The sequence below is a fragment of the Diabrotica virgifera genome, chromosome 10 (genome assembly GCF_917563875.1).
Source record: "Diabrotica virgifera virgifera chromosome 10, PGI_DIABVI_V3a".
In the NCBI taxonomy this organism is placed as follows: domain Eukaryota; kingdom Metazoa; phylum Arthropoda; class Insecta; order Coleoptera; family Chrysomelidae; genus Diabrotica; species Diabrotica virgifera.
The window spans coordinates 144,490,270-144,506,344 of NC_065452.1; the positions used below are offsets into that span (position 1 = coordinate 144,490,270).

General features: G+C 34.6%; 1 protein-coding gene across 1 annotated transcript in view; it reads left to right on the forward strand.

Annotated features, from left to right (window-relative positions):
- Positions 1-16,075, forward strand: part of LOC126893217 (cytoplasmic polyadenylation element-binding protein 2) — a 577,895-nt gene that overhangs the window by 479,743 nt on the left and 82,077 nt on the right. Inside the window, exon 4 of the mRNA XM_050663186.1 lies at positions 5,043-5,359. Coding sequence (XP_050519143.1) covers positions 5,043-5,359 — 317 coding nt within the window. The remainder of the gene's footprint in view (positions 1-5,042; positions 5,360-16,075) is intronic.

Sequence of the window (16,075 nt, forward strand, 5' to 3'; positions counted from 1 at the left end):
TCTGTTCTTCAGCTTTTCGGGTGTTTTTCGTGCTTCCTGTGCACTTATATTAACATCTTCATTTGTGGTAATTTCTGGCGTTTCCGGTTCTAGCATCATTTGTTCTTCCTCTCCATAGAGCTTTTTAGATAGTCAATCCATGTATCCTTTTCGATGTGTTTTGGTTCTATTAGTTCCTTTACCTCCGTTCTTTGACCTCTTATAAAGTGCCATATTTCCTTTTGGAGACCATAAAAATCATGTTCAACAATCATTTCTTTCGAAAAACGTTCCCAGTACTTTACGTATATTATGTAGAAGAAATTCAACATAAAGTACGACAATAACGAAATTCTTTTATGTTACTTATTTCTCTTAGTATGTACTTTTAATAGCGGGTAAAGAAAAACTTAGGAGTAAGAACAAATTAAAATGAGTCAAAAATTCTAGTCAAACTATTTTTCTAAGTGTATATTACTTTCAATGCAATGAATCGAACAGTCCTTGAAAGTTATCAGAGGGGATAAAGCTCTAAGCCTTTACACTATAATTGGATTTAAAGGAGAAAACGTAGAAAATCTTGCGATTTTCTTAAAACGCAATTAAAAGGAAGTTTTAAATTAAAGTTCTTGATGGTATTGTAAAAATGTTAGTGGGATTTTTGATTGGCTAGAATTAGTTTGTTTAAACAGGGCTGAAGTACAGAATGTTTCCTCAGAGTCGATAGACGACAGTTTAGAGTTTAGGCATATAAAAAGGATCTAACATCTAACGTAAGAGGTTTATGACATCATCAATCAGCCCTTTGCATCCACTGCTGGAAATAGGCCTTCCCTATTTCCGTCCATCGCCTTCTGTCCTAGCACACCCATACACAATCTCTTCCAGTGGCGGCTCGTGATTTTTTCAATAGGGGAGGCTATACCTAACTGTAAATTATATAGACAAATTTGCCCTAGCAAAAAAAAAATCCGCCAAAAAAATCTAATTTAAGGCCCCATTTTTTTGACCATTTTTTATTTACATTTTATAATATCATCATAATTCATAATTATTTCATAATATCATATCATTTTAAAAATAGTTAGTATAATGTAAAAGTGTATTACCAAAGTTTGTGTCGTTTATTTGTTAACAATTCTGTCTCTGTAAGTAGACATGCATATCAAAATAAATACAGCTTTTAAGTTTTGCAGTCCATACAGGTTGACGGTTTACATTGTTTAAGATACTCAACTGAATTTTTTTAATTCTAAAAGCGGCTTACTCTACGAATGCAAAAACACGGTAAATTACCGATATTTTGCTTTGCATTACAGATATCGGAAAAAGTTATTTAAACAAGTTGTTCCAAATATTATTCTAATCCCACATACCAAATTTCATCACAAAATTCGCATTTTTAGTTTTTTCATTATTTGTAGTCATGATCCTAAAATCCGCAGAGGAGGCTGCTGGCCGAAAAATCCCACTTGCCCGATCTCCGGGCAGCATCTAAACATTCCGTATATGTATTTGGACCATAGGAGTTTTCTATTGGTTCGTTGCAGCACGCGGTAATATTTTAACCAATAGGCGGCGAGGTTCCAGATGTATATACGGAATGTTAGTCGGTCCCAATTCATATACGGAATGTTAAATATCGTACACCGAAAAAGATAAGTTTTTTTAGAGTCTTTTAAAAGGAGATTGATTTTAAAATACTGGTTACTGTATTATTAAATAAAAATAAAACAATTATAGTATTTCTAATGTTATTTGGTGCGAAATTCATATGCGGAATGTTAATTATTCGTAAACCAAAAATGGGACTTTTTATTACTCAGTTAAAGGAGACTGATTTTAGAATACCTATTTTATTGATGTATTATTAAAGAAAAATAAACAATGATTAGGTACCTATTTGGTGCGAAATTCATAAATGGGATGGTATAGATTTGAGAGACATATTTCTTTATTTGACTAAGATTTCGCTTTCTCAGAATTTTTAATGACTTGCACGTGTTGTTAAGTAGTTTAGATCTGTTTCAGCTATTCAATAATTCAATTCTGTTGAAGTTAGGGTTGTGTGCTATCAGACGAAAATAAATGTTAACTTGGTTATAACGTTTGCGGTTGTGTTTTAAATATTATTTATTCTGGTTTATATATTTATTTTGGTTTACGAATAATTAACATTCCGCATATGAATTTCGCACCAAATAACATTCGAAATACTATAATTGTTTTATTTTTATTTAATAATACAGTAACAAGTATTTTAAAATCAATCTCCTTTTAAAAGATTCTAAAAAAACTTATCTTTTTAGGTGTACGATATTTAACATGAATTTGGGACCGACTAACATTCCGTATATGCATCTGGAACCTCGCCGCCTATTGGTTAAAATATTACCGCGTGCTGCAACGAACCAATAGAAAACTCCTATAGTCCAAATACATATTAGTAGTGTTCGCGCAGTACAAATCGAGCATACCCAGAGTAAGTTCGGGATTAGTTTCCAATGCGCAGGCGTCAACGTAAACTTATCCTGGACATGCTCAGGATTTTTCGCTCCGCGAACAATTTTCGGATTCGCAATGTAATGACGGGTTGCATACATTAAGGTTAGAGAAGGAAGCTTTTTGTTGTCTCTTTCTTATTTCGAAATAAATGTCAAAAAAATGCAAATGCAACAAATTTGTATGTCAACAAAGAGAAAAAGAAAAGAGAATAAAGGCAACAGGCAAAGGATTAACTTTCTATTCAATAATTCAATGCCTTTCTTAGAAGGTAGAAATTTGATTAGAGTCTTTCTTTATTATTTCCACAATATAATGTGGTTATTTCCACTCTGAAATCCAGCTTACATTTTTGTAGAGAGTAAAACATTGTTGATATGTAGATATAAAAATTACCTTTAACTTCATGAGGGTTTAACATTATCTGAAGGAAGGAATAATTTAGTAAAACAATCATTTCCAATTTTGATATCTATGTATTGAATTTAATGGGTTGTGGCATTGTGTTGTGGTTTATTACACCACAAAAATAATGAAATATAACAAGACATAAGAAATAGTTTCAGAATAAGTTTGATGTATTGTTTATGTTTCATTATATTCAATAAGAGACTAATTTAACTCATAAATTAAACTGAAAAATAAACCACAAGAATATTTAGGTACTTATAAGCTCATTTAGATAGAAGAAATTAAGTAAAAACAGAGTACAATTTATTGTAATACATACTACCGTAATAGATAATTATCGAATATCGAATGAAAATAATACTTGAAAGGGTACCTACTTATTTATAAACATACGAAATGGAAAACATTGACAAAAACAACTAAAAAAGCTTTAATATAAAAAATATTAAAATTTGTTTGAAGAATATTTAAATGACACAATACTTTACATAATTTCAAAACTTTAACAACCAGAATCTACATCTACAAGTTGTTTAACAAAACAATATTTTAGGTTAAGAATTGGAAGGAGTAAGAACAGAATGTCAAGAAATTCTTCCCAAATATTTTGTGCGCCTGTGCGAACTTAAAATCCGAAACAAAATCCTCGAACGTCGAGAGCGTACCCCGGGCATGTTCAGGATCTTTTTTCTGTACTGCGCGAACACCGAATTAAAAATCCGGAGGGTGTTCAGAGGGAAAGATTTGGACTCCGCGAACGCCCAAATTTGTAATGCGCAGGCGTTCTCCCTCTGGGTATACCCAGGACGTACTGCGCGATCAAAGCTATTATACGGAATGTTTAGATGCCTCCGGGCACCGTGTGCGTTAAGCGATGTACATCGTTAAGCGATGTGCAGGAGACCGGTCTCCTTAAACCATGCTTAAACGCTGCTGGGCTACGCGGAGCATTAGCAAGTGAGATTTTCCGGCCAGCAGCCTCCTTTGCGATTTGAGGATCCGACTACAAATAATGAAAAAACTAAAAGTGCGAATTTTGTGCTGAAATTTGGTATGTGGGGTTAGAATATTATTTGGAACAACTTGTTCAAATAACTTTTTGCGATATCTCTAACGCGAAGCAAAATAGCAAAGTACACAAAACAGTGTAGCGTGTGTAAAAAATTTATGGGGAGGCTAAGCCTCCCTTGCCTCCTTCTCTGACCAGCCGCCACTGATCTCTTCATAGACTTTCGACAGGCATATGATAGCGTTAGTGTTGCTCAAAATCAGTCTTGGTCTTGCAGTCTTGGTCTTGTTCTTGCGTTTTTGCAAGACCAAGACTAAGACCAAGACCGCCTAATTTGAGCAAGACCAAGACCAAGACTTACCATGCAAGATTTGAGCAAGAACAAGACTAAGCCTGCAAGACTCTTGCGTCTTGCAGTTAGAACTGAGGGTCGTTTTAGAGAGTATATTCTTAGATACTTTATGAGAGGCAAAAAAATTTTAAACAAAAATTTGGAAAATTTGACTTATGCGCATTACGAACAATACCACAAACATACATAGCGAATCAAAATATCTATTAAAATAACACTTGCCACATTTGACACGTACTCAGAGATCATTATTACAATACAAAAATAAAATATTTTTACGGTTTTTCCCGGCAGACGACATCTTCGCTCTGAAATTAATTGTCCAGGTTTTGAGAATAGCCGACCTTTATTCATAAATTAATATTCTTGCGTTGCGACCTTGTGATGCCGACAAAATTGGATCAGTTATAATTTAGAAGACGCTAATTTAGATTAGGTCGTCCATCTGCCAATGAAAACGTATAAATTTGCTATGATCGACTAGACCATTTGGTGATTCCACAGGAAAAAAGAACTCTATAGTATGATTTGTGCCATAATATTCCATAAATAAGGTGTTTAAAATGCAACGTATGCTTAAATTTCAAATGTTTTGTTTTATACTATACCCAAACCTAATAGTAGGTTATATGCCTGGTGTGTACCATATTTTGTACAGCATTTTTTTTTACTTATTTTACATAAATATTTGTTACCTTACATAACACGTAAATTTGAAGAAAAATGTTAAAAACTATTTGAACGTAAGTTTTAGGCATATCTGGGTTAATACGAACGGTTTTGTTCCAGGAAAATCCCACTATTTCCCAAACCTGGAGGATCAAGCTGGTCCTGTCCTCCTAGAAGAACCTAGTCATTTAGTAGACAACACTTTAGGAACGCAACCTCTGAGCTCACCTTCAAGGTCTTCGCCTCACTCGCAGGGTTCCGAGGGCGGCGAACGATTCTCTAGGAAGGTTTTCGTCGGAGGACTGCCCCCGGATATTGATGAAGACGAAATCACTGTCAGTTTCAGGAGATTCGGACCCTTGGTTGTGGACTGGCCCCACAAAGCAGAGAGCAAATCGTATTTTCCGCCAAAAGGTTACGCTTTTCTGTTATTTCAGGTAAGAATTATTTTTAGTTTTGATATTAATATAACGATACGCTTTAATTACTATTTTTGCTAATTTTAATTTTAATAATATTTCTCAAAACGAAATAATATGGGTCATATAAAAGTCACAGTTAATATACAAACCAGATGCTAAGAAAGACACGGTTTTACGAAACGAAATGCATCCCTAACCATATGGTTTTTGGTGTGTTCAGTTTAACAAAATGAATTCCCCATAAATTAATTACCATATCAGGCCATATGTGTCAACAACTCACATGCATTCGTGAGGTTTCTTAAAACTGCAGAAGTGTTTCTGTTTTTAAACGCCAGATCTAAATAATTTATTGCCCTCTTCGGGCCATATTGTAGAAAGGCATACATCGATATAATAGTGTTGCGGTTTTAGTCAGTTTCTTCACAGCATGCGAACAATGCAGATAAACCCTCGGCTCGCTAACAATCGACCCTCTTCCGAGATCTAAGCAAACACTTTTTTTTGTTATCAAAATAAATAAATATTTTACTGTTCGTTTGTTACACTTATTTTTATTATTTCAAATAATTGTTTCCGTTAACATACACCAACGGAACATTATATTGGTGACCCCGACGTGATACAATCAAAAGCAGCTTAGAAAACCCATATCACGGTCCTTTTCCTGTAGTCAAACGAGGTGACAAGACTTTTGTCGTCCGTGTAAATGGAGAAGAAACAACAATTTCCGTAGACAGATTGAAACCAGCGTACGAGCTTCACGAAAGTACCCATCACGAACCAGAAAAAATGACAGTATCCAGCAAAACAAACAGCAGACCTAAAAGAAAGGCAAAATTTACCGGAAGTTATCAAGAAAGTGTAGGTTAACAGTGAATTCAATGATTTTTCTTTCTCCTCGTATAAACATTGCGTTGTTTTATTTCCTGTTATTTTCAATTTTCATCATATGTATATATTACGTATTATCTGTCGTCTTAGTCTCTCCGAGGGGGTATATAGCGATACGCTTTAATTTTACATACCTCTCTGTAGCTGATGGTGACACAATGATGTCCCTAACTTCTGATATGTAAGCTGTTTCGAGATTAGCAATTATGTAGTTAAATTTTGTGGCGTCACTTGTTATGTTTGCCAGTGTATATTAATTTTCAACTTGCAGGAACCAAATTTCAGGATCGTTGGGCCAAAACGGTGGGATTTTAACTGACATCCGATCAACTGAAGCACTGTTATCCTGAAGCACTGAAGCACTGGTATTGGCACTGGTACCGTCCGTCATTTTCGATGCTCACTGTATTTAAAACCGGCAAACGTATATTATTAAAACTAACTTTTTAAATTTTCGCGGCGTTTTAAATATTAGCGGGGTCACCAATATAATCTTCCGTTGGTGTATGTTGACGGAAACAATTATTTTAATAATGGTCTAAGACACACAAAAATAATAAAAAAATATAGACGGACGACAGAAATCCTAGAGCTAATGGAGGAAAGAAGGAAACATAAAGGCAGGAGTAAGACAAAATACAAGGAAATCCAGAGATTAATAGGAAAGAAAATAAAAGAGGCCAAATCCACCTGGCTGGCAAATCAATGTAGTGAAATAGAACAATATTCTAAAAAGTATGATAGCTTTAACATGCACAAGAAAATAAAGTAAATCACAAATACACAGCGAAAAAAGCAAGATGGCCTTCTTAGAGACATACATGGAAAAATTATTTAGAAATCAAAGAGAAATTAAAAAAGTGGAAGACATACATAACAGATCTGTTTGAGGATAATAGACAAGAACCGGAAGAAATCGACAGCGAAACGGGACCAGAGATCATAATGAAGGAAATCGAACAAGCAATACGAAACGCAAAAAACGGAAAAACTGTAGGTCCGGACGAAATACCTGCGGAATTACTGAAATGTCTAGAAGATGAAACGCTACCGGTACTACTAGATCTGTTTAATGAAGTATATAAAACCGGAAAAATCCCTCAGGAATGGTTGGTGTCCACCTTTGTAACAATACCAAAAACAATATATCCCAAAGAGTGTTCGGACTATAGGACAATATCACTAATAAGCCATACCCTCAAAATAGCTATAATATGATATGGATGATACCCAATTTGGGTTCCGCAAAGGACTTGGAACAAGAGATGCATTGTTTGCGTTTAATGTCCTCTCTCAAAGATGCTTAGATATGAACCTTCGAAAAAGCGTTCGACAGGGTCCGACATGAAAAACTAATAGAATTATTGAAAAACAGAGATATAAACAGACGAGATTTACGAATTATCATCAATCTGTATTGGAATCAAAAGGCAACTATAAAAATAGAAGAACAAGAATCCGAGAATATTGATATAAACAGAGGAGTAAGACAGGGTTGTGTTCTGTCGTCGCTACTGTTTAACCTGTACAGTGAAGCCATATTTCAGGAAGCGATAGCGGAGCTAAGTGATGGAATCTCTATAAACAAAAGAATAGTAAATAACATAAGATTCGCTGATGACACCGTTATAAAGGCAGACACCCGGGAATCGCTATAAGAATTGCTAAATATAATTAACGATTATTGCATTCGATACGGACTAAAAATAAACAAGAAAAAAACTAAATTTATGATTGTCTCAAAAACAGAACATGGAAATGAAAGGTTAATGATAGAGCAAACCCAAATAGAAAAAGTTAAGACATACAAATATCTGGGAACCTGGGTTGATGACAAAAATGACCAAAGCAAAGAAATTAAAGTCCGAATTGAAACCGCAAGGCAAGCATTTATAAAAATGAAACCACTGCTTACAAACAAAGACCTTCAGTTGCCTCTCAGATTGAGCGCTCTAAGATGCTACATACTTTCTTATATTGCTATACGGAATGGAAGCGTGGACATTAAAGAGACAACACATAAGAAGAATAGAAGCGTTCAAAAATGTGGTGTTACAGAAGAATATTGAAAATTCAGTGGGTTCAAAGGATTACCAATGTTGAAGTGCTACGACGTTTAAATAAGGAGTTAGAAATTATGAAAAGTATAAAGACTAGAAAACTGGAATATTTGGGTCACATTACCAGAGGAGAAAAATTTGAGTTGCTGAGGATTATTATGCAAGGAACGATCCAAGGAAGAAGAAGCATAGGAAGAAGACGCATCTCCTGGCTGAGGAGCCTTAGAGAATGGTTTAACTGTAGTTCATTACAACTATTCAGAGCAGCAGCCAACAAAGTGTCCATAGCCATTATGATATCCAACCTCCGATAGGAGAGGGAACTTTAAGAAGAAGAAAGACAGGGGGACGCGCTGGCGTGTCTCCTCTTTAATATTGCCTTGGAAAAGGCAGTCAGAAAATTAAATATTAGGATGAATGGAACTATTTTGAATATATCGACGCAAATTCTTGCATTCGCTGACGATATAGTTATAGTGGGCAGAATAATGAGATACATGGTGCACTGTTTTACAAGGCTTGCGGACGCGGCAAGTGAATTAGGACTTCTGGTAAACGAGGAAAAAACCAAATATATGTTGGTTTCTAAAAACTCTTGAAATATCCAACAGAGAATTCAAATTAACAACCATACCTTTCAGCAAGTCAAAGAATTCACATATCTTGGATCGCTAGTAAACTCAATAAACACGACAAGCGACGAAATAAAAAGACGCATAGTAATAGCAAACAGAACTGTTCACGGTCTCCAGAAACGTTTAAAAAATAAAAATATAAAATGTGCAGTGCTCAATATACAGGGTGAGCCAAGCTCAACGAGACGGAGCCTACCGGGGAACGGCTAAAGATATTGAAAATTACTTCCGTGGGAATACGTAGGTCAGTACGGGCTACAAATTAAAAATTTTGAAATATATACAGGGTGTCTCAATTTAGCGTAATGGTATAAAGTTATATATTTTTAAATGGAACAACCTATATTTCACTTTAATTTTGAATTCTACTGAACAAAATAATGTTATTTTATTCAACATTCCCTATACCTATTTTTGGCAGGTTTCGATTTATTTGGATTTTTCTGAAAATGTACTATTCGCGAAATTAATTAATGTCTTTTTGTCAGTTAATTGTCAACTGTCCATGCTTTACATCAAAATAATTACCATTTGAAACTAATCTACAGAGTGTTCGCAATCTGAAGTCTCACTGCTGTACAATATTTTGTATAATTACTTTCTTAACTTAAATGGGGCACCCTCTATTTTACTTTAATTTTGAATTCTAATCAAAAAAATAATATTACTTTATTAAACAATCCCTATACCTATCTTTGATAATTTTCGATTTATTTGAGTTTTTTTGAAAATTCTTGAAATTAATTAATTACACTTTATTTTACACTTTATTACATAAAGTTCTACTCTAACTTAAACAAAACACTGTATCTAAATGCTGTAACAATTATTATAATCAAACTATTATAAAATTTTATATTAACATCGAGTATCTTCAGATCTATTTGCATTATGTTACCTGGAACATTAAATGTCGTTAATTACACAGCTCATTATACATTATAAAGAATGCCATGAAAAAACAAAAGGTGCCTAGCTGTCAAACTAATAGTCAAACTATTAGTTTGTAGTTTGTATTAGTTTGTATAACTGTATTGCTTTCAATTAATAGAAATGGCAAATTATTCAATTGAGGGCCGAGTAAATATGATTTTAATACTAGGTGAATGTGATCAAAACAGTTTGTTAGCATCAAGAATCTATGCTGAGAGATTTCCCTTAAAACGTCATCCTCGTAAAGAAGTATTTGAAAGTCTCAACAAGGTTTCGTGAAACTGGCAGTGTTGTTTATACTAAACGAAAATTGATAAATCCCATAACTGAAGATGAAAATACCGAATTAGAAGTTATTCAATCAGTTATTGAAAATCCAAATACAAGTACAAGGACGATGGCCAGGGAGATTGAAGTAAGCCAAACTAGTATACGCAGAATTCTTAAGAAATATAAATATCACCCATAATACCATATTCAAATGCATCAGCATTTGTATGGAACTGATTTTGAACGTAGGTTAGAGTTTTGTTTATGGTTTCTAGACAAAACGGGAGCAGATCAACATTTTTTTGATAAAATTTTGTTCACTGATGAGTCTACTTTCCATAATAATGGACTCGTGAATCGACATAGCTATCACTATTATAATACGGAAAATCAACATGAATATAGATGTATTGATCGACAAAACCGATGGTCCCTTAATGTATAATATGGTGGAATAATAGGAGAACATGTGATAGGACCGTATTTTTTAATGGCCATTTAAATGGACAAAAGTTTTTAAGATTTCTACGAAGAGACTTTTGTATACTTTTACAAAATATCCCTTTAAATATTAGAAGAACAATGTTTCTGTAGCTAGACGGTGCTCCAGCACATTACACGCGTAATGTTAGAGAATATTTAGACAGAAAATTTATCGGAAAGTGGACAGGTAGGTGTGGTGCTGTCAATTGCTCCCCTAGATCACCTGAGTTAACATCAATGGACTTTTTTTTTTGGAAATATATTAAAAGTTTGGTTTATCAAACTCCACCTACAACCGCTGAAGACATGAAAGCGCGTATTCATAATGCGTTTGCAAAAGTTACTCCAGAAATGTTAAGAAAAGTAAAACAAAATTTTGAACACAGAGTGAGGTTAGGTATTGAAGAAAATGGACACCATTTTGAACATTTAATGTAAATTAATTTTTTAAGGGCGTTTTGTTTAACTTTATGTAATAAAGTGTAATTAATTAATTTCAAGAATAGTGCAATTTAAAAAAAAACGCAAATAAATCGAAAATTATTAAAGAGAGGTATAGGGATTGTTTAATAAAGTAATATTTTTTTTTATTAGAATTCAAAATTAAAGTAAAATACAGGGTGTCCCATTTAAGTTAAGAAAGTAATTATACAAAATATTGTACAGCATTGACACTTCAGATTGAGAACACTCTGTAGATTAGTTTCAAATGGTAATTATTCTGATGTAAAGCATATACAGTTGACAATTAACTGACAAGAAGACGTTAATTAAAATTCATGCGATAATGTGTAATTAATTAATTTCGCGAATAGTACATTTTCAGAAAAACCCAAATAAATCGAAACCTGTCAAAAATAGGTATAGGGAATGTTGAATAAAGTAACATTATTTTGTTCAGTAGAATTCAAAATTAAAGTGAAATATAGGTTGTTCCGTTTAAAAATATATAACTTTATATCATTACGCCAAATTGGGACACCCTGTATATACAGGGTGTTAGTAAATAAGTATGAACAATTTTAAGGGCTAATTCTACATGAAAAATTAATGCCAGTTTGCTCTATAAACATATGTCCGCAAATGCTTAGTTTCGGAGATACGGAGTGTTGAAATTTTTATTTCAAACTGCCAATTTATTTATTGCTCTAAGACCAGTTGAGCTATGAAAATGAAATTTGGTGAGTTTTAGGAGATAGTTATTACGAATTTTATGACATACAATTAAGAATTTTGTTATTATCATTGGCGCGCCTACGGGCAATGGTCTGAATTATTTTAAAGAAAAAAATAGTACGCCACTGAGATATTTCGAATTAGAAATTATTTTTAAATTCCACGTCTAAAAACGGCGCCTCGTATGAAAAAAAGGAAATAAAAATTTTTTGTCGTAAATTGAACGAGGAATTCAAAAATGATTTTTAGTTTAACATATCTCAGTGGCGTACTATTTTTTTCTTCAAAAAATTCAGACCATTACCCGTACGCGCGCCAATGGTGAATATAAAATTCTTCTGTTATCTGTAAAGGAGATCATTTTAAACATTTCTTGCAGCTTTGCACCTAGTTGAAATCTTATTAGTAATATTTTCTGTTATTGTTCTAGTTTAGTATTATTATATTGGATAGTTCTTGATGATGTATTAAGAAATGAAAAATACGCGCCAAGATGTTTTATTTTTCTGCATAAAAACGGTGCATCATATGAAAAAAGGCAAGAAAGGTTTTTTATCATAAATTAGACTTGGAATTTAAAAATAATTTTTAGTTTGAAATATCTCAGTGGCGTACTATTTTTTTCTTTAAAAAAATTCAGACCATTGCCCGTAGGCGCGCCAATGATGAATACAAAATTATAAATTGTATGTCAAAAAATTCGTAATAATACCTCCTAAAACTCACTAAATTTCATTTTCATAGCTGAACTGATCTTAGAGTAATAAATAAATTGGCAGTTTGAAATAAAAATTTCAACACCCCGTATCCCCGAAACTAAGCATTTCCGGACATATGTTTATAGAGCAAACTGGTATTAATTTTTCATGTAGAATTAGCCCTTAAAATTTTTCATACTTATTTACTAACACCCTGTATTCCACAAATTTTAATTTGTAGCCGGTACAGACCTACGTCGTATTCCTACGGAAGGAATTTTTAATAACTTAAGCCGTTTTCCCGGTAGGCTCCGTCCCGTTGAGCGTGGCTCACCCTGTATACAAGACCTTAATAAGACCGGTTTTGATATATGGGGCTAAAACCTGGACCTCATCTCAAAATGAGAAAGACTTCTTGGGATTTTTGAGAGAAAACATCTTAGAAAGATTTTTGGGGCCGTAAATGAAAATAGGCTATGGCGTCAAAGATACAACTTTGCACTGTATCAGTTATACACCGATCCAGATATTGTGAAATTCGTTAAAGTGCAGAGACTTATATGGGCTGGACACATTGCTAGGATGCCAGATCACGAATACACTAAGAAATTAACATTTTAAAACCAGAGGGTACAAGAAGTAGAGGACGACCATGAAGAAGATGGATTGATGATGTGGAAGAAGACCTAAAGATTCTAGGGGTCAGAAGATAGAGGGAAGTGGCCAGGAATCGACAGGAGTGGCGACTTCTTTGTGAGGAGGCCAAGATCCACAACGGATTGTCGAGCCACTTTTTTTTTATTTGCTAAGTGCTACAATCTGGTCTTTGACCAATGAGTAACTTTTTATCTATCCTATCTTACTAACTACTTAATATCTAAGAGTCACCCTTTGATGTCTTCTTGGTTGTCTTTATGATTACTGGCGCACCTTTTGCTTACGCACTATCACACAAAGCGCTGCTTTTCACTTTATAACGCACTACACCAACACGTTGCTTGCACAATAGTCGCGCAATGCTCCGCTATTAGCTTTGTCGCACACTACACCAACTCGTGAGGTTTGGTCCGCTTCAGTCTTCTTTTCTGGTTTGAGTTGTCCAGGAGCTGGATGGCCTCAATATTTTCGTGGAGAAGAAGTCTTTTTTCATGACTTTCTGCGTGTTTTCGGATTTCTTTGTCGACGGGCTCCATTCGTAGATCTTTGTGGAGGTCGTCATTACGGATGTACCAGGGTGCGTTAACTATGTCCCTTAATACTTTGATTTGAAAAGTTTGTACTATTTTCAAGTTTGTCTTTTTTGTACATCCGCATAGTTGGATACCATACGTCCATACTGGTTTTATAACTTGTTTGTAGATTAGCATCTTGTTATACGTTGACAACCCTGAGTATCTTCCCAGTAGCCAGTACAATTTTTTATATTTGATATTTAATTCTTCCTTCTTTTTCTTTACATGGGCTTTCCAGCGAAGCTTCGTGTCTAGGGTTAAACCCAGGTATTTGGCTGTGTTGGCATAAGGAATGTCTTGTCCATTAATTTTTATTGGTGCGTACAGAATTTTTTTATTAGTGAAATCAACATGTACTGATTTGCTTTCATTCAATGTAATCTTCCACGTCTTAGTCCATTTTTGGAATTTGCTCATCGCATTTTGTAGTTTATTGGCTGTTTCTACGTTATCTTTACCTACTGCTAATATGGCGGTGTCGTCGGCAAAGGTAGCTAAACAGTAGTTATCGAATTCTGGTAGATCACATGTATAAAGGAGATATAGGACCGGGCCCACTACGCTACCCTGAGAAACTCCGGCTTTTATTTCTTTAAGTTCAGAATAAGCATCATCTTGCTTGATTCTGAAATATCTATCAGTTAAGTACGATTTAATTATGTCTGTGTATGACTTTGGAAGAATACTCTCTAATTTATGAAATAGTCCTTCATGCCAAACTCTGTCAAATGCCTGGGCAAAATCTAAGAATAAAGCTGAACAAACTTTTCTCTCCTCTAGTGCATTTTCTATAATATCGGTGACTCTGTGAAGTTAGTCTATAGTTGAGTGTTTCTGCCTAAAGCCAAACTGGTGATTTGGAATTAATTTTTTGTTTACTATAATTGGTTGCAATCTTCTGAGAAGAAGCTTTTCAAATAATTTGGACATTGTGGGTAGCAGTGATATTGGTCTATAGGAAGAGGTTATGTGTGGTGGTTTGCCTGGTTTTGGTTACAAATAAAACAAAACTACTCATACAAACCAGATCAAATAGACCGGCGCAACAACACTTTATTGACGATATAGAACATGTGAATAGATTCACCTACCTAGGAATGGATCTGGTTGCAAGCAATGAAGAAGAACCGGAAATAAATAGATGGCTTGTGCTGGCAAATAAAGCCTATTTCGCGATGGGCCACATATTCAAATCGCGAGACGTACACCGGAAAACAAAACTCCGGGTATATAAAACAATAATCAGGCCCATAGTAAGTTATGGCTGCGAAACATGGGTGGTGACACAGAAATCTGCCAATGCATTAGATGTGTTTGAAAGGAAAGTATTACGTAGGAGACTGGGCCCAATAAGTGAAAATAACAACTGGCGAATTAGGTATAATAGAGAAATATACGAGCAATATAGCGAACCAACTCTAGCATAATACACTAAACTGCAGAGATTACAGTGGCAGGGCACGTGGTCCGCATGCATGAGAATAGAATCCCCAGAAAATTGCTGAATGCAAGAATGCAGGGAAGAAGACCTGTTGGAAGACCTAAAAAGAGATGGGAAGACGAAGTCGATGAGGATGCCAGGAACTTCCTGGGAACGCGTTCATGGAAAAGAACAGCGGTAAATCGAAATGATTGGAGAAGCTTGTTGAAGGAGGCCAAGGCTCGATTTGGGCTGTAGTGCCATTGGATGGATGGATGGATGACATGGCACCTATATGCAAAATAGTTATTTCTTGCTTTAATAATATGACTAGACGCCAGATGTGGATATCGGTTTGGTTGACATTTTCATTATTTTACCTACCGGATACAACTGACCTACAAACCTACTATTTTTAATTGTACGTTGTTGTCAGACTTCAATTTGCATATCAAAATGTATTTTCGTTTTTTGATCAAACGGCGGAATTTAGAAAAAAATGTTATAAGACTTTTTGCTCTACATTGTGTCTTCTACCTATACCTTTAAGGAACGCACTATTTTCGGGGACACCCCTACAACTCAGAGATTGAACATTCTTACTGAATCACTCTGTATATGTATATTTATATTGCTTATTTTTCAATATTTTTCAATTTATTCTCCTTTTCTGTCCTGTTTGGGCTCCCTATAAGCGATAACTCCCTCGATATTGTAATGACCAGAATCTGACAGAATGTAAAATCAATGTCAAAAATGTGAAATGCTTTGCCACTCCACGTGACTAACTAGGTGTTTTCCGGGTTGCGTATAGTCAGTCCATTTAAGTTGTGGAAGCTACTTATTGATCGTCAGAGAGATAGCGAAGGCTGCATCTAAGGAAATTTGTGAGAGGAGATTTGTAATACGAGAGATATGGATAGAAGAAGA